Raw genomic sequence first — 20,249 nt, forward strand, 5'->3', positions numbered from 1 at the left:
ATGCTGATGCTGATGCTGCTGGTCCAGGACCACACTTGGCAGAGCAAGGCTTTATTAAAGACTCAAAAACCAGAATCTTTCCCCCAGCCCCTCCTTCTGTCCCCTGCCTATGTTCAGCACCTGTTGCATGTGTGGTCAGAATAGCAGGGTTTCTCATAACCCAGCTCCAGTCCTCGGCCAGGATCCCGGGTGACCTGGGCAAACACACACTTCTTCAGGGTCAGGGGCAGGTTACTGAGTCAAGACTGCCAAAGCCCCACAGTGATATTTTCCTTCACTCCCCATCCTCCTATCTCCCTAGCCGGCCCCAAACCCGGGACTAATCTTGGAGCTGCTTAATAATAACAAAGCCAGCAGCACAGTGAGGCCAGACGATTTCAAAGCTGAGTTTTTCTTGTTTAGCAATTACCTAATTTCAGGATGCGATTCACAGATTGGCAAAACCCATGTGTGTGGAAACCGTTTCTCCTCAAAGATGATTAAAAACAGATCCTCTCCCGAAAAGGCGACATAAAAATTAAGTGAGTGACAGTATGGAGTCTTCCCGTGCCCCAAATGTTTGGATGCATGCAAATGACATTTTAATAAAATGTCTACACACACTCATACACGCATGCGCACACGCAAGCAGCGGAGAATCTGGTTCTAATTACTTGTGCTTTAGTTGAACTTCGGCGTTTCCTTTGACTCTCTCCCTAATGTATGTGAGCTGTAGGCTCTGCAGTCCTGCAGTGAATCCACGGAAAAAGAGGGAAAAAAGTCCAGATCGGCTCTCTTCGGAGCCAACAAAAATGAAGCCCAAACGACGGAACGTTTTGACCAAATGCATCACTTTGGTCTTCTCCCTTAATTAGCTGAAATTACTCCCTTCCACCGGGATTCGGAGCGCTGGGCTCAAAACTCCCCTGGGGCTATGCAGGAAATGTCTTTTGCTTTACAACTACTTTTTCTTTTAAAGCTCAGCTGCCCAGAGAGTGCATTAAAATACCGTCTTAATCATAGAAGGTTCTAGTAAAAACGCTGGGCTTTCCTAATACACCATGCCTCCCTGCCTGTAATCAGGCCCAACCCAAAATCCTGAAATCTGTCAGCATGGTTTAGGCAGCCGTAAATTAGCTCTCACAAAGAAAAAAAAAAAAAGAAGTATACTGAACTCTCTTAAAAATGTTATCTGCTACTTAATCTAACCTTTAGAAAAATGCCAAGCATGTAAGGAATTGTGAAGGGAGCTATTGTGGAAGACTTTCTGTGTGTTTAAATGACACTCAGGTGTGTTGTAATAACAAGGACATTTATATTGTGTTTTCCCAGGTGAGTTAAATTCGTAAGTGCCAAGTCCTTTTAACAAGCAGCAATGTTAATTTCTTTTATTTTGGGACTGAATCAACCCTAGAGTGTTTAAGAAAGCTTTGTCAGTGGGAACTCGGGATTTCTGCTTTTGTACCATCCCAGTCGGTGGAGATTTTGTTTAGCTTTGTTTTTGTTTTGTCTGCAAACAGCCTCTGAGTTTGAAGTCCTTTTAAAGGACTGTTTCTCAAAATGCAATAGGGAGAACTGTGCCAGTCCACAGTGAGAGAAGTGCAGACATTGAGAACAAGTGTTTTGAAACTTTGGCAGCAATCTGACAGGGTAATTTTATGTCCATTAAATCTAATTGTTTTTTTAAAAAGTTGGAGCTCTTGCTTTGGACGTCTTTGTTTTCCCTTAACTCCTGTTTCCTGGAGATTCATTTGTATTGAATTTTATCCATGCATGAGGGGTTGGGGCACAGACTAAGATGTGGTGCTTCACCATTGATAGTCTGAAAAACACGAATTTAAAGCAAATGTCTTCCTTCCCAACCTCAAGAATTCTCCTGCTGCAGACCACACTTTGAGGAACATTGATTTAAAGGCAAATGAGTCCCATCACTACTTTATTATACAAGGAAGGGGATTCTAGCTTTGTTTTCCTTAGTGATAGTCATCTGTATGTTGTGGGGCTGGAGAGGTCTAAAATGGGCTAGAAGCTTCCAAGGCTGCAGGTTTGGTTCATTTTCGTCTTCCCTGAGGTTTACCGTCTCCGCTGGTGTGTGCAGCCCTCTCAGCATCACTGGTGCTGACTGTGCTCTGGGCGGGGACCCACTGAGCCACGCATCCATCACACCCGACTAGCTGCAGTTCCTCTGACTTGCCCATTCCCTGACGAAGCAGGGCAGCCCATCTGGTTGGCAATTTGGATGCCACATTGGAGGCTGCTGCTTGTTGGGCATTCAGTCAGCAAACAGAACTGAATAAGTCAATAAGTAAGCAAGGAAATAAATAAAAGCAGGAGACAAAAAGCAGATCCAAATGGTTCCTCAAAGACTGCTTCTCCAAACTGAGATCACATCAGGATGGCTGCGGTGTAGTTGTTTTATTGAATGACACAATCCTCCTTTTTCCCCCTGGGAAGTGTAAAAACTGCTTTTTTGGCTTGCCTGAGATCGCTGAATGAGCTAATACAGAACACATTGTCTGCTGAGCCGGCAGAGTTTTCGAGCAAAAATTTTATCATTCCATAGACTGATTGTGCTTGCCTGGAATAAGGAACAAATGTTTGAGGCCTCTCAAGGGCATTTGATGAATCTAACTCTAATTTAAAGGGACTAATAGATTATTGATTTAAGCGGGATGACAGTGAACAGATCAATGACTGAGCCCTCTGTCTACCTTAAATACCAAAAACGGCTGGTAAAAGGAAGGCCATGGGCTGTTCCCATGCTTATTTCCCACTGACTTTTTTGGGGGATGGAGGAAGGCAAAAAGGAAAAGAAGGTCTAATCAACTTTGCCGAAGTATGTTTTTGCTACCTTACCAAGAAGGCAAGAGATTGCATTAAAGTACACATTTTTGATATTGATGCCATATCCTGGTTGTAATTCTAAGACTTGCCTTGGCATGTTTGCCTGAGGCTAGCTCCGATGAGCTGAAGGACTGTACTACTGAAATTTTTCTTTTCTTTTTTACCTTGCATTGTTCTCACTGTTATAGGCCACACAGAGGAAATAAGACCACTGACTGGCAATTTTGAGGGTGATATTTGACTATATATATAGTCAAATATTTAATTTCTTATTACCAGTGGGAAAATTTTTCTAAAGATTTTTTTTTTTTGATCACACAAAACACTTTCTGTTTTTGTGGCATTTGTAATTTTCAAATTATGTTCCTTTATGGCATTTGTAGGATTCAAATTATAAAAACAATAGAGAAACCAATTTATCCTTCAAAAACATAGCCCGATCACTTCCTCTTGGAAGGCTCCCTTGATTTCTCCTGGATAAAATAAGGCTTACACTTCTTTCTGTCATTCTGTCAGTAGTTCTCAAGCTATTTCCATTTGGATTTGCCTGGGAATACCGTTTATTTTTATTTATTTTTGCTGTTTTGAAATCTTACAGTCCGCTAAAAGGGAATTTAAAAAAAAAATATCGTAATTCCTAGCTTCATTCCCAGACATTCTGGCATAATAGATCTGGGATACAACTTGGTCATTAGAATGTTTAAAAGCTTCCCAGCTGGTTCTAATGTGTAGCCAAGTTTGGAACCCACTGTATTATCATTGTTGGTTTATTCTCTGCTAGGCCGTATTTGTCAAGGACAAGGAATTATATACTATCGGTGTCCATCCATAGCATAAAACACACCGCCTGGTATGTTACGTCACTCAGCCAAACAAATGATTGAACACATGAACAGTCTGAGAATCTATTGTACTCCTATGAGAAAGTTCTTAGAATTGCTGGCGAAATCATCACAGCCTTAATAAAAGTCCGGGGCTCTCACTATTGATTACTTACAATAGAACATTTTCATTCATGGCAACCGTTCAGGAAAAGCCTTCTGGATTCATTCATTCGTTATGAATGACTCTTACCTTTAGGATAAGATCCAATCTTTGTAAAATGTTTTGGGATCTTTAACATCCAGTAGACTTCCCGTTTCTTGTGTGCTTTGCCCCAAGTTTCTTGGGTATCAAATTATGCACAGTTTTGTTTCCTTTCTTTGAGAAGATAAAATGCTGGACTCCTGTCACTGCATGTGTTTGAAGTGGCATATTTATGGAAATTACTACCCACTTTTGAAATTCAGGGCATAACTCTGACAGCTGATTTCAGCCCTACCAGATTTCTATTTACAACTTTCCTAGACAAGCCAGATTAGCTGTTCTACATGAGCGAGTAAGACCTTAAAACACCCACCCCCGCCATACACACCCTTCTGTGAAGAACTCAGTGTGAGATTGATCAGAGTGGTGATGACCTGGCTCTGCCAGTTGTTGAAGCACATGGATGGAAGCAGAAGCATGCAAACCACTCCAAAAGGCTTGAGAGGCATCTGGGGAAGAGCTCACATATGTTGATATTAGCAGTGTAAATCCACACAGCCTTTCTAGAAGTCATTCTATCAACATGCATTAAAAACAAAATATTTTTTCAGAATCTTAATGTGTAAAAAATAAAAATAAATATTTTTACAATAATGACTTTTGGACTGATATACTTCAGTAATTTATTCGAAGGAAATAAAGATGTGCTGAGATTAGCTACAAAGATGTTCATCAGAATGGAATGTTTTCTGTGAAAAATACTTGGTGACAAGGAAATAAATTGATGACATCATGGGTTAAACAAAGTCCCAAACAGTCTCAGTATAATTCCACATTAGTAGACAAACCTGAACCATTTAGGTGCATAGAAAAAAAAATTTGGAGGGTTGTACACAGACGGTTTTTCTGAGTGAAAAGATTGTGTGTATATTTTTTCTTAGATTTTTAACAGAGTGATAGTTGTTTTGCAATTTTAACAAGTAGTGTTTTCTTGTTAATTTGCTTTCAGTGAAGCTGATTAGCTCAGTGTGAGAAATGCTTTTGCATTTACAGCTTGATAGCTGATAAGCTTTAGTGACATCTCAGATGCCAACCCTTCTATAAAACAGTTGCTACCACTGTGCCAACTTAGCCAAAGTAAGGGCTTCCTGTTTGCCAGGAATAATGTACTCAAGATTGATATCTTCATCCCAGATACCTCTGTTCTAACCAGTAAAGGCTTTAATAGATTTATATACTAGGACCTGCACTACTGTAATGAATTCATTCCAAGATTCTTCTGAATTATGAAAATACTATAATTATAGCTGATTCTGTTCCAAAGGGCTAATGAATTACTTTTTTAAGGAAGCAAATGAGTATAAGAGAGCTATTTGATTTCTAATTTTGTCATTTAACAACTTAGAGGGGCACTTAGTGCTCAGAATGAGGAAGAAAAAGGAAAAAGAAAAGGTTCATGCACTGATTCAACAAATACTTATTGATTATCTGCTACGTGCCAGGACCGCTTCTAGTCCTGGAACACCGGTGTATGCAGTGCAGGTTGAGTTTCTTTGCCTTAGGAAACTCAGTATTCAGAGTATGGGGGGTGGGGGGCAGATGTAGAATATAAAATTGTACACAAACATCTGAAATTTGAATGCAGGATTTTATAGAAATTAAATAGTAAGACAGAGTGACCAGGAGTGGGGAGGGGTATTTTAATGAGAGAAGTCACCTCTGAGAAAGTAACATTTGCTTTGAGATCTAAGTGAAAAACAACCCGATATTTGAAGGTGTAAGAATTTCCAGAAAGGACAGATGGTTATTGCAGTAGTTATCAGTTGGTGGGAGAGCTTGGCCTATTCAAAAGACAGAATAGATGCCAATTACGTAGAAACTCAATACATTAGGGGACTCACTGAAGGCAGTGATGCTGCTAAAAGGTCATGTGACGAGAAGCCTTGTGGAACATAAAAAGGAGTTTGACTTTAGTCTAATGACTATTGGAGGGCTTTAGATAGGCCAGTGAAAGAGTTAGCTTTTAACATTTGAAAAACTATGTTGACTACTTGTTTGAAGAAGAGACCCTAGGTAGGAGGAAGGGGCATAAAGAGACCAACGAAGAAGCTATTGCAGCAGTTGTGCGAGGCGATGGTGGGTTACTAGCATGGTGTGGTAGGAGGATAGCGATACGGGGACAGATTAACAATGAGTTTAGTGGGTAGAGTCTACCTGACTTGCTGAACACTTGCCTGCAGGATAACGCAGTCAGTGGAATACCTACTCTGGGAGATTATATGCAGTAGGTCAACTGGAAACTTTATATTCTGGGAAAAATACTGTATATTTATTTAAAAAGCAATTTGAAGGCTAGAAGATTCTGGAACATTCTTTAACCACTTTGAATTCCCCTTGCTGATTTCCATCTTTCTGAGCATTTTTTACTTGTGATAGAAGTAGAACTAGTTTTGCTTTGAGTCTGAGTACAACCCTGGAGAATAGGGGTAGGAGAACACTCCATTCTTACGTTTTGTGAACTCCCATTTCCCATGGAATTTGGGTGTTTAGATAATGGGATGGAGGATTGTGTATTTTTAGATCTAGAATAAAGAGTAACATGACTTAGAAGTGAATCGCACCGCTCTGTGTCATCATTAGGTTTAACCTACTGCCTCTCAAACATTAATTGCACATTTAGTCATCTGCGGATTTTGTCAAAATGCAGATTAAGATTCCACAGGCCTTAGCTGGGGCCTGAAACTATGTTTTCTATTAAGATCTTAAATGATGCTGATGCATGTTGGTCCAAGGAGCCTTCTTTGAGTAGCAAGGGTCTTACCCATATTGTCAATTTTTTTTTTTTTTTTGAGATGGAATTTCACTCTTGTTGCCCAGGCTGGTGTGCAATGGCACGATCTCAGCTCACCGTAACCTCTGCCTCCCAGGTTCAAGAGATTCTCCTGCCTCAGCCCCCTGAGTAGCTGAGATTACAGACATGTACCACCACACCCGGCTAATTTTGTATTTTCAGTAGAGGTGGGATTTTTCCATGTTGGTCAGGCTGGTCTGGAACTCCCGACCTCAAGTGATCTGCCCACCTCGGCCTCCCAAAGTGCTGGGATTACAGGTGTGAGTCACCTTGCCTGGCCGCCCATATTGTTATTAATGCAGGTCAGTTATGCCTGCATCATGCTAAAGACTCTCCCCATATACTTGGTTGAATGACTGATTTGGGCATTTTCTTCATTTGTCCAAAGGAAACTTTTTATATTTTTATTTATTTATTTTTGAGACAGAGTCTTACTGTGCTGCCCAGGCTGGAGTTCAGTGGCAGGACTTTGGCTCACAGCAACCTCTGCCTCCTGGGTTCAAGCAGTTCTCCTGCCTCAGCCTGCCAAGTGGCTGGGATTGTAGGCACCCACCACTACAACCAGCTAATTTTTGTGTTTTTAATAGAGACGAGGTTTCACCACGTTGGCCAGGCTGGTCTCAAACTCCTGACCTCAGGTGATCTGCCTTCCTTGGCCTCCCAAAGTGCCAGGATTACAGGCATGAGCCACTGCACCCAGCCCAAAGGAAATGTGCTTTTCGTTAAGTGAGCGGCAGGGTCAAGTCATTTGAGACTCCACATGAATCAGAAGCTACTGGGGTTTGTCGTGTGAATATCTGACTTTGTGTCTTGGCTCTACCACTGCCCTGTTGGTCTTAGAGAAGTCCCTTCCTCTGAGTTTCTGTTTCTGTTGTGGGTAAAGTTGATAAAATCCACGGCCCTCACAGTGCCGTGGGAAGTGTGAACTACAAGTGAGAGTTGTATGAGAGGGCTCTGTAAACTGTAGAGCACCACGTCAATGTCAGTATCACCACTGCTGGGCCTACAGTGATAGCTGTTCTTAGTGGCTCATCCTTGCTGAATTTGGGGCAGAAGAATATGAATTCACTGTTGAAAAAAGTAATGCACTAAAATGCATTTTCTCTTCTTTTTCCCTCTGTCCCGTCTCCAATGTAGCGATTGAAACACAGAGCACCAGCTCTGAGGAACTCGTCCCAAGCCCTCCATCTCCACTTCCTCCCCCTCGAGTGTACAAACCCTGCTTCGTCTGCCAGGACAAATCATCAGGGTACCACTATGGTGTCAGTGCCTGTGAGGGATGTAAGGTGAGTACTCACATCTCCGTGCCCACTGAAGTCTCATTCTCCGTGTGCCTACGCAGCTCCGAAAATGGACTGGATGTGTAACATCACTTCCAATCAGTGTGGTGAATTATCTTATATTCGATGGGTTTTATTACTCCCTTATGTATCTTTAGTTTATAATTCAGAAACTTCTGCAAATGACTGATTAGGGCTAAAGGTTCTAAGGCCCTTAAAATACCCCCACATAACAATTATTTTTCGATCATAAGAACTGGTTAGGCCAGGCCCAATGGCTCACGCCTATAATCCCAGCACTTTGGGAAGCCAAGGCAGGTGGATCACTTGAGATTAGGAGTTTGAGGCCAGCCTGACCAACATGGCAAAACGTCATCTCTTCTAAAAATACAAAAATTAGCCAGGTGTGGTGGCAGGTACCTCTAGTCCCAGCTACTCAGGAGGCTGAGGCACGAGAATCTCTTGAACCTGGGAGACAGAGGTTGCAGTGAGCTGAGATCACACCGCTGCACTCCAGCCTGGGCAACAGAGCGAGACTATGTCTTAACAAAAAAACCAGGGTTGGAAGAATCTTGAAAAGCATCCGGTTTCTCTTTAGAACATGCCATCTGGTGTCTGTAGTTTGATTTTATTTTTAATATGACTGACAGTCCACTGAATCAACTTGCAGGGAATCCACAGTTGAAATTGGGATTTATCTCCTAGCTATTTCCTCAGCCCTGTGGCCTTTGAATTACAGCTTGATTTTCAGCCTGTAGGGACTTGCTACTGTATGTATGTCATAAATTCAGGGGAGCTGGATTTAAAATTCCTGCCTACAGAATACTGGAGGCTGAACATGTGTCAGAGAGTAGTATATGGCTGCTTTGAATCAAGCGAAACAATTGTTATCAAGTCCAACAGTCTTAATTGAGTGAAAGAGCTTCTTATGTTTTTCAAGAGAGAAAAGAAGCAATGACTTCATAGCAAATACAACTAACTCATCCATAAAAAATTTCTCAAAGGAACTATGGCTGTCTTGAGCTAGCCCTTCCCTAGATATATAACTTCTTTAAGTCCTCTCTGGATGGTTGTTTAGATCTGTTGTTTATACATCTAAATTGCATGATTCATTTGTAATTGTTAACATGTTGGAATAATGTTACGGGTACTCCATGGCATTTTATATTTGGCTTATCAGAGTTAGCACTTCACCATATATATTGGTTAGCCACTGTTGGATAACAAACCATCCTAAAACTTAATGGCTTAAGACAACTATTCTTTATTTAGCCTGCGATTCTGTGGGTCAGCAGTTTCAGCCAGACTCATCTGCATGGTTTATCTGGACTTGGCGGGGCTCCACCATGTATCTCTGGACAGCTGCAGGGTAGCTAGTTGGCTCTGCTTCTAGGGGTGCTGACTGTGGGCTGGGGAGACTCAGCTCTCTTCTGTGTGATCCCTCATTCCCATCAGGCTGGCCCTGGCTTGTTCGCAGAGGCAGGGTTCCAGAAGAGAGAACAAAAGCACATAAGGTCTCCAGAGGCTTAGGCTAAGAAGCATGTCAGTACGACGTCTGCCACACTATTAGCCAAAGCAAGTCGTAAGGTCAGCCTAGACTCAGTAGGTTGGAACATAAACGCAACTTTTTGTTTTTCTTTTAAATAAAATAAAACTCATCTGTTAACTTCAAAATCTTTTTTATAGAGTAGAGGGTCTCACTGTGTTGCCCAGGCTGGTCTGGAATTCCTGGGCTCAAGTGACCCTCCCACCTTGCTTCCCAAAGTGCTGGGATTACAGGTGTGAGCCACCTGGCCCAGCCCCACTCAACTTCTTAATGGGTGGAGCTTCAAAGTCATAGGGATATAGATATGGAGGGACCGGGGGAATGGGTGTCATTTTTGTAATCAGACTACTGTACTGCACGTCTGATTGCCTATGAACACAAGGTGGACGGGGACCCAAGGAGGCATGTCATACACAGTCTGGATATAGTGGGTGATTAAAGATTGAACAGATGAATAAAGGTGACTCAACCCCTCAAAGTCATTTTGTGAATTTTCCCTTCTTTTCAAATCATTTAAGTAAACATTATGGTTTATTAATATCGTAAATAAGGTAAGGCCAGTCTTGGGAATGTAAGGCTTTGGAACATTTCTCTGCCTCAGGGATTGTGCTATTTTATGGCAATTCTCTTTTCTCTGGTAGATTCTGACATGGTAGTCAGGAAAGTTATATGGGCAACCAGTTGGCAGGTGGCTAAAATGCGAGACATTTGTTCATTCAATTATTGCTTTATTATTGGTAACCCCTAGCTGAACCTACGTAAATTTGTCCTGAGATTTGGAAAGTTTTCATTGGAATAGCAAGCTCATTTTGTCCACTTGTTGTGCAATACATAAATAAATCATTTTCTAATGTTTATTTGAAAAGTAAATGAAAAGATACTTCTTTATTTCTGAAATAATGTTAAGTAATCTCACATCCAGAAATCTGAATGAGATACGCTGTGACTCTGCTTACCTGCTCTTATCCTTATCCAGCATGTCTCTGTGGCACACACCCGGCACTGCATATGAAGCTGTTTCACGATCCGTACAGAACAAACTGTTTTAATCAGCTCATAGGCAGTGAGTTCTCTGACCTTCGTTTGGTATTCTGACTCTTTTTAGGAAAAACCCCAACAAAAACAAAACCCATCCCAGCACGAACAACTTTGATAAACTCAGTTAAATGAAACTCTGTTAAATGATACAGTCGTATTATGGTGTACCTTTTTAACAGAGTTATAAACCAAATAAGGTCAGATGAGTTCAGCCGCCAGTTGAATTTGATAATTTCTGTATTGTGGATGGATTGCTTTTCTCCCTGGTCATTGAGAAAGAGTTGGTCTATATTTAGGCTTGCAAATGTATTGCATAAACAATAGAAAACAAAAACAACCATGATTCTACCCTGGGAGAAAACCCCTGTGAATCTCAGCTTTTGTATAAGTATATGCATGTTGTCATTGTTTCACAAAAACGGAATTGTGTGTTGTACACTGGTTTTCAGTTAATCTTTAAATTTAATAATCTTTTCTGACCCAAATTTAAGCAACTGCATAGGTTTTATGGTTATGCAATTAATATAGCAGTTTATGGTTATGTCATAATTTATTTAACTAATCCCCTGTTATACAGTTAAGGTGCTCACAGTTTTTTCAATTATAAACAACACTTTAACGTATACCCTTTAGGTATATCTCTGAAAATTTCCTTAGAATAAATTAGTATAAGTGGAATTTCTTGATCAATGGCTTTGTATATTTTTAAGGCTTTTGAAGCAGATGGCCAAAATGCCCCCTAGAAAAGGTGTCTGAATTATCTAGTATCCCGTGAAAAGTTAACCCTTTAGGAAAGTATTAGGAACCTCTCCCTTGTGTTATAATAAGGTAATGAATCCAGAAGCAACTTTTCTTCTTGAATTCTTCCTCTGTTTAATTTGATATTTACCATGGGCCCTGTGTGTGATGTCATGTTAGGATACCAGCAGCTGCTCCATAGGCCCCTGGTTGACCTGTAGAAACTGACCCAAGCTTTGTGTGGAAATTGGAGTTCACTACTGTGAGCTGAGAACCTCTGCTCTAAAGTAGGACTCCTAAACAGAGCCTGGTATATCTTCAGGATAGACCAGGAAATCAAAATTTCCTGCTATGAACTGTGAACCTCTGCTCTAAAGTAGGGTTCCCAAACAGAGCCTGGTATATCTTTAAGAAGTAATGCCCACAGTGGCTTCTGTCTGTCATAACCAGGATGGCCTAATTGACTGTTATTTGGGGAAGAGAACTTTCCGTCTTCCGAGGGACTGGGTGACAGTCTCAGCCTCTGCTGCAACCATATGATGGCGATCAGAATTTAACAAATGGGTTGTGGTCCATCTCTGGGAATGGTTGGTCAGTGGCTGTTGTATTGACACAGCATTACCATGGCAACATAATCACCAGACACACTGCAGGGATGCCCCGTTTAGGGAGTTTCCAGCTGAGCACTGGCAGTTTTTTTGTAGGGGACAAAGAGTACACAGAATGAATGTGCAGTGTGGTTAGCCAAGAAGGTTTCACAGTATAAAATAATAACACAGTATTAAAAAGAAAATAATAGGACAAAATAAAATAAAATAATATCTTTAGAAAACAGTCTTACTGCTCCTAACTAAAATTGAATGCAAAAATTTTGGCCTTAATTACATTTTACATTTCCATTTTTATAGCTTTTGAAGAAGGTGAAGTCTGGAGTCAGAATGCTGGGATTTGAATTCTAGCTAGACTACTTACTAGCTTGGTGCAACTCTCTCTTTTCTCCTCTGGAAAAATGGGGGTGATATTACCTACCTCTTGGTATTGCTGTGAGGATAAAATGTTTTTCCTCTGCATAGAGCATGTAGAATAGTACCTAGCATATAGTAAGTGATAGGTACTAAGTAGCACATACATACTTAGTTATTGTTTATCATTAAGTTATTGTAATGACTTTTGCACACAGTGATGTAACATCAGTTATAATCTTAGTACTCTTCTTGTAGTGTTCTTTCTGTAATTCTGCATTCTTTTGTACTGAAATACCACTGCCTGTTTTCTTCAAGGCTCAAGTTAAGACCCAGCTATTCCATGGAGCCTCCCTGGATTACCCTAGCACAGGATTTAGCAAATTGTTTCTGCAAAGAGCCAGATAGTAAATATTTCAGGCTTTGAGGGCTACGTGGTCTTTGCTGCCATTATTCAACTCTGTCGTTGTAGCATGAAAGGCACTGTAGATAGTATGTACAAAAAAATAGAGAACGGCTATATCTCAGTCAAACTTTATTTACAAAAGCAATGGACCAGATTTGGCTCTTGATGATGTTTTTCTTCTCACAATTTCTAAAACTCAGAAGGTGGTGTCCCAAGGCTTTCATGCCAGAAGTAGCAAGCCAGCTGGTTTTGGTGGGCTGTGGCCTGGGACTGCTGCCCCTCTTCCCCACTGCTAAAAAGAGATCATGTCCACCTGCCCACGGCTCCATGGCTTAACAGGCGTCCCCAAACTATGGCCCGCGGGCCGCATGCGGCCCCCTGAGGCCATTTATCTGCTCCCCCCACCCCCCGCACTTCAGGAAGGGGCACCTCTTTCATTGGTGGTCATTGAGAGGAGCACAGTATGTGGCGGCCCTCCAACGGTCTGAGGGACAGTGAACTGGCCCCCTGTGTAAAAAGTTTGGGGACACCTGGCTTAGAAGCTTTAAGGCATGTCTGGTCATTCCTGTATCCTGCCCGTCACACTCAACTCCCACTTTCTCGTCATCCAAAGTCAGAGAAATTAGCAATATCTGTATAATTGAGCTTCTTCCAGAAATATCTGGCATCCTTCCTTGGAGAGGTTTCTGGAACATATTCTATGCTGTTATATCAGTTAGCTTTTTCTTGTTAATCCGTTATTAACAAGTCACTCAAATGCGTAATGTCTTAAAATAACAGACATTTATTTCATAATTCTGGACAGGTCTTCCTGTCTTGGCTGACTTGGCTTGGGCCAGGTGGTCCAGGATGGCCTCACTCACATGTCTGGGGCCTTGGCAGGATGACCAGATCCTCTCCCCGTGCTGTTGCTCACCTTTAGCCTAGCCTAGGTTTCTTCACATGGTGGATGGGTTCCCATCAGTAAGAGAATACAATCATTGTTAACAAACACTTTTCAACCTCTGCTTGCATCACATTTGCTAATATCCCCTTGGACAAACAAATTAAATGACTATGCATGGATTTTGTGGATGAAGAAATAGACTTCCCCTCTGAAGGGGAGAAGTGCCAAAGTCACCTTGCAAAAGGGAGAGCCTCCCAGAGCTTGTGTTTGAATTGCATGCTGTCTTCTATTATTCCCTAGTTTTATGGGCAAGTTTCTTCTGACAACTGCATTCTCTGATCAGTCATCCTTAAGCATGTATCTGTTGAACACCTGCTAAGTTTCAGGCCCTGTGCTGGGTGCTAGAGATACAACAGTGAACATGACAAAGTTCCTCATGAAATTGAGTGTTTCACACAAGGGACAGGTGATAAACAATTCAATGTTGGAAGACAAACGGAATGGTCTGATAAAGAATAATTTGGGAGTATTCTATTTCATAGGGATCAAGAGGGCCTGATGTGATGGGGGTCAGGTGGGATCCCATGGCCGAGAAAGAACCAGCTGTGTGAGTCATAGAGGGAAAGTATTTTAGGTCAGAAATCAAACACTAGGATTCTGGGACCATTTCGACTTCTCCTGGCTATGTCCATTGACTTCTCTGAGCCTTAGCCTATCTGCAAAAGGAAAGAAAATCCACCAGTGTGAACCCAGTCCCATGCCAAATACAGACATAAAGGCAGCAAACCCAGTAATGACACTGATTTCTTGTGAGGGCTGGCTTACATGGAGTGGGAGGTCTCCAATGTCTGCATGTCCAAGTGTGGAGTAGGAGAAGAAGAAAACTACCCTTGTTGGGTGCCTTCTGTGCAGCAGGCATTTGGGCTCCCTTGCCCATAGTGCAGTTGATTCTCACAACAGCTTTGCAAGGTAGACTCCAGGACCTACATTTTATAGATGAGGTAACAGAGGGTCCAAGTAGTTAGGGAACTTGGCCAGGGACACACAGTTAGCCTTTGCTAGAGCTGGGATTCAAATCCTTTCCTTGTTAAAAACAAAACGAAACAAAACAAAACAAAAAAAAACCCCACCATCCCACTGCTTCAGCTGCGCTGAGAAGGTCTGATGCAGTACTGTGTTTGAGTCTAAAGTGAGGCCACCAAATTTAACACAAATAGGAGCATATTTTTTTTATTTATTTGTTTGATTGTTTTATTTATTTTGAGTTGAAGTTTCACTCTTGGTGCCCAGGCTGCGGGGCAGAGGTGCCATCTTGGCTCACTGCAACCTCTGCCTCCCAGGTTCAAGCAATTCTCCTGCCTCAGCCTCCTGAGTAGTAGCTAGGATTACAGGCGCACACCACCATACCCGGCTTTTTTTTTTTTTTTTTTTTTGGTATTTTTAGTAGAGACAGGATTTTACCATTTTCGCCAGGCCGGTTTTGAACACCTGACCTCAGGTGATCCATCCGCCTTGGCCTCTCAAAGTGCTAGGATTACAGGTGTGATCCAGCCCAGGGTCATATTTTTTACAAATAAATTGTCTTGATCATTTCATAAGAGAAATGACATCTCTGCAACAAAAAATGTAAAAAGGAAGTGTGTCCAAGACAGTCTTTCCCAAGAAGGGACAGTTAGCAGGCAGAACCCACTCGTGAGCATGTTCCCAGATGCAGCTTTGTCCTTGTTCTCTACATTTCGCCTTCGATGGGTGGAAACTTCCCATCCCTAAGCCAGCCTTTGAGGGGATCATAGTCCAGCCTGTCCTGCAGAAGGTCCCGGGGCGAGGCCTGGAGCAGCCGTGATGGCGTGTCTTCTCCACAAGGGCGCAGAGGAAATGCTTGCTGAAGGTCACATTGGTAGCCTTCTATTTAAAGCAGTCTTTTAAGAGTTTTAACTCCACTAGCGCCCTCAGTCCCTCAGGGCTAATTTTGTCCATTTTTCTCATCTGCCTTTGTTTTGCCAGCCTCTGAAGAGAGGGAGGCCCTCATCTCCATGACAGCGTCCGGCTGCTGGGGCTGGGTTTTCCTGGCAGACAGTGAGCAGAATGTTCAGTCTCAGAAAGTTTTGCAATCAGGAAGATGGATGTCTGCACTTAATTTTAGAACTTCTATTAAATACTTTAAATGAGCTTAATGATTTTATTTGACCAGGACTGTTTAAAACCACATTGTTGTTTTTAGTTGGAGTGGATAAACATGAACATTTTGCTCTCTTTGCAGAATATTTTTAGCTTTCCTCACCCTGATCCTTCTGTTTTAGGGGTTTGCTGCAGTATTGATCCCCAAGAACAAAAACCTAAGACAGTAACAAAAGCAGGACACTCTGTGTGCCACATGTGATACCTACAATGAATTATGAAGCCTGCCATAAAGTTCATTACTATATTGGATCACACAGAGTAGGTTTCCTCATCGCCCCAAAGAGCAGCTCTCTGTTCCCTGTTGTTATAATCTGCCAGCAATAGAGGATTTATGGGTTTCCTCATTCATTCATCAGACATTTATTAAGTACCCTCCATGAGAGAGGCTCCAGGATATAGAAATGAAAGTCTTGTGTGTATTTTCTTTCCAATGCTGTATCCCAAAGCCTAAAAAATACACAGAACCGTGCCTGTCCAATAATAGGGATGTCAGTGGCTCAAGTCCAGCTGCTAGCCGCTTAGAGGCAGAAAACAGGAGGAGCGAGGTGTGGTGAAAGCACAGTAACTTGCTTTAAATTCTGGCCTTTGGGGCATGACCAGGCTCAAGCCTTTAAAAGACCATTCCAAGGCCGGGGGCGGTGGCTCACGCCTGTAATCCCGGAGCTTTGGGAGGCTGAGGAGGGCGGATCACCTGAGGTCAGGAGTTTGAGACCAGCCTGGCCAACATGGCGAAACTCTGTCTCTACTAAAAATACAAAAATTAGCCGGGTGTGGTGGTGCGCACCTCTAATCCCAGCTACTTGGGAGGCCGAGGTGGGAGAATTGCTTGAATCTGTGAGGTGGAGGTTGCATTGAGCTGAGATTGTGCCACTGCACTCCAGCCTGGGCAGCGGAGCGAGATTCTTGTCTCAAAAAAAAAAAAAAAAAAATCCAAACTTTAGGTTGTGGTGAGGGTCTTAAAAAGGGGAACGTGGAACGGGGGGCATGGGGGAGTGGTGTGGGGTGCACGGTCTGAGTGCTTTGTTCTGGAGCTCGTCTCGAGTCATCGTCCACCTGGAGTGCAGGCTGTCGTCATTTTCAGCAATGCCCCGGTTGAGGTAGTCTGAAGTTTCACAACTGGGTCTCCATACCTGGTTTGTTTTAAAATTAGCTCCTGGAACTTCTAAGTAAGTGCCTAATTAGATAAGCTAGTAGTGCAAGAGAGTGTCTGGTGGGAAGGGAGAGAAACAAAAAGTTTTAAAGTACATTTTAAGGCTGAGAGCAAGAAAGTAACAAAATAGTTTTAAAATGCAATTTAAAGCGAAGCTCCTCGATGACAGATAAATGGTAAATATTTGTTGGATGGATGAATGAATGGGCAAGAAAACACTGTGCCATGAGCTGTGACAGTTGCAGCTAAGGGGTTGATGGGCACAGAGGAGGAGCCTCGGATTCCTCTGACACATTCATGGAAGGTTTTTATAAAAGATCTGATTTTATAGACATGTAAAAGTTTTTCAGATGAGGGAGGGGAGAGGAGTGTTCCAGGCAAAAGTGGAAGATGGGGCTGGAAGGCAAGAGGACTCAGAATAAAATTGACTATGTAGAGTTACACGGAAAAAATGGAAACGTTAGCATTCTGTTAACATTTATTTTGTATAACCCTCTGTGAACAACTAGGGATCTATAGGATACTAAAGACATTCAAAAGGACTCATTAAATAACATTTCCTCAGAGACGCTTCCTCTGGAACCCCCAGGTTAGGTCCCTCTCTTTTACATTTGCTGTTCTTCTTTGTAGCACTTAACACAATTGAAATTAAGTCATTTTTACCAAGTCATTAGTTTAATGTCAGCTATAAACTCCAGGAGGGCTGGGCAGGTCTCTCTTGTCACAGCCTTATTACTAGTGCTTTGCACAGTGCTAGGGAGGCACCTAGTAGGACATTAATGTATATGTGCTTTTATAAGTTATATCTAATTATACAATAATTAATGTAGTTATAAATAAGGTATAAAAATTAGATCTAATTGTATAATAATGCAATAGTATATTAATAATTTCACACATTTTATCTCATTTAATGAATTACATCCAATTACATAGGGCTTGGGATGATACATTCATGTAAACATTCATGGAATTAAATAAACGGGACAAGGTCTTTGGTTACTGAAGTCTAGCTCATTTCTTAGTAATTTCTACCTTCTACCTCAGTTAACCTTAATTGCAAAAGAGGGGTTCTCTCTGATAAGATCTTTAGGCAAACTCATAGGAACTAGTGGCTGGCATGATACACTGAAATGGAAGAGTACTGAAGGCTATGAGTGCTTTCAAGACAAGAAAAAATCTCAACTTTGAGAATCTACCTCCATATCGAGGAACCTCAGGACAGCTGAAATGACACTATAGCTTTTCCTAGTAATAATTCCAACAGAAGGAGAAAACAGTTCTTCTAACAAATTGAGAACTCAGTTTGGATTGAAAAAGCAGAAAAATCCGTCTTTTTTTTTTTTTCCTTTTGGTATATGAATAAACAGGAAGTTGGGGGGTGGGGGTGAATTCTGAATTAGCCTGCAATGCTGTGTGGTTTTTTTCCCCTTGTGTTGGCGTGGTAAAAATAGTTTATTTAATTTGGTGGTTTTAAGGGGCTTATAACATTTTTAATGGTTAAACATTCAGGAATGCTTGTTTAAATGCTTACTGTGCTTGTTTGCTGTTTGAAAATACCTAGAACACTTTCATTTGCTGTTTTTGCTATAACAAACAAACTGAAGGTCTGCTATTATTGCAATTATCCTCTTTCTTTCTCCACCTTTTACTAGAAAAGTTAAATGGAGAGTTTTCCATATTTCTTTCTCCCGGGTGGACACCTGTAGAGAGGTGATATGAAATGAAATTGTCTGGGAAGGTTCTCCTGTTTCATCAGCTTCCTCCCCCTTCTCTTTGTCAGGGCAGGGCTCAGAGCCCTTCGTCTTCCCAGTCTACATGGTTGCCTCTCTCTCCACCCGCATACCTGTGTGTAATAAAACTGTCTTATATCTTACATTCCTATAGCCTTAACGTTTCTAATTTTCATACGTGGAATTAAGTTAAGCCAGGCTTAGCTGAAGTAAAAATAAACCCCAAAAGGTACGATGTTTGCTATATAATTTCTTTCTCACATCAGTTCCTGATTGACAGCCTTCTTTCTTCCACACAGTGATTAGGACTTGCTCCATTGCTGCAGCTTGTCATCCTCTTAGGTTCTTAGCATCATCATCTAGCTACTGAAATGGAAAGAGCTTGGGGGAGGCAGCACACCTGCTTCTTAAAAGCCAGGGCCAGGAATGGCATTCCTCATTGGCTAGAATGGGACACGTGACCAAAACCAACTGCAGGGTCAACTGGGAGATGTAGTCTAGCCATGTGCTCAGGTACAGACCTACTTTTATGGAAAGAAATTGTGGATTTGGTGAAGAGCTAACAGTTTCTGCCATAGCATTTTTTTTATTTGATCCTCATGATAGAGAAGTATGTGGAATCAATTGTTTCCTCCCTCATTTCACAGATGAGGAAACTAGGAATTTATGAGACCAGATCATACCATCTGTGGCTTTGATTTATAATCTGTTACTGAAGTGGTTACTGTGGGAACCTCCTTAGACACATTTCTTTAAGTTTCCCCGAAACTTATCAAACCATCTTTTCAAAGCCTGTGATTCTGAGCATCCCCATATTCCTAGTTCATTCAGTTTTGGCATTTTGAGAAACTGGGACGGCTTTACCCCATAGAGGTAGATCTTTATCAGGGGTTAGATTCCAGTGTCATCACACAAGGCAAAAATCACACGTAGACAAAACAACTCCAGAAAACCCCTTTGAAAAGCACACTGCTGGAGACTGACATATGTCTCCCATTAGGATCTGCAAAGCCGGTTCTTCCTCTAGCTCTGGAAATGGATCACTCCATGGAACACCAGATGAAACAGTTGTTTTCTGTTCTCATGTTGCATCAAATATGTGTCCTTAAGCACAACAGTCAAACCAGCACAACACAATGCTCATGTCATGAAAACCACACATCCCTCTAAATGTTTTCTTGTCACTAACTCCTACCATAATAGTTTCTTTGGAATTAGAATTTCTCTTGGGTCTTCTATGAACTATGTCTTTCTGTTGTTGCTGTTATTCAGTACTTTTCCACCTCAGAAATGAAAACTAAATGTGTCGTATGGATAAGCAACATCAGAAGGGAAAATTTTGTTTCATGGACCCGAGAACTCATCCCTGAAAAAAAAAAAAGAGAGGAATAAAAATCTGTGTGCATCTCTGCCTGTACAAAGCTAGCATTGTCTGGGGTGAAGGGGAAAAGCTGGGGTTCTGGCAGGCCGGCCCCATTAGAGCCTTGTTTCTTGTTCCATATTGAAAAGATGACATTCCTTTGCTAGTACCGTCCTGCCCGGATTTCTGGCACCAGTTCTGTGGCCAGCACTATTGCCTGGGGCATTTTTGCTGGAGTTGGTTTTGTTTTATTTCAAAAGCAGCAAAGT

General features: G+C 41.7%; 1 protein-coding gene across 13 annotated transcripts in view; it reads left to right on the plus strand.

Moving 5' to 3' along the window:
- The window catches only part of RARB (retinoic acid receptor beta), a 1,029,560-nt gene that overhangs the window by 881,773 nt on the left and 127,538 nt on the right, over positions 1–20,249 (plus strand). For all 13 annotated transcript variants that reach the window (XM_074405735.1, XM_074405733.1, XM_074405734.1 and 10 more), the window contains one exon: positions 7,838–7,986. In XM_074405735.1, the coding sequence (XP_074261836.1) occupies positions 7,838–7,986 (149 nt within the window). The remainder of the gene's footprint in view (positions 1–7,837; positions 7,987–20,249) is intronic.

This window comes from Saimiri boliviensis, chromosome 9 (genome assembly GCF_048565385.1).
Source record: "Saimiri boliviensis isolate mSaiBol1 chromosome 9, mSaiBol1.pri, whole genome shotgun sequence".
NCBI lineage: Eukaryota > Metazoa > Chordata > Mammalia > Primates > Cebidae > Saimiri > Saimiri boliviensis.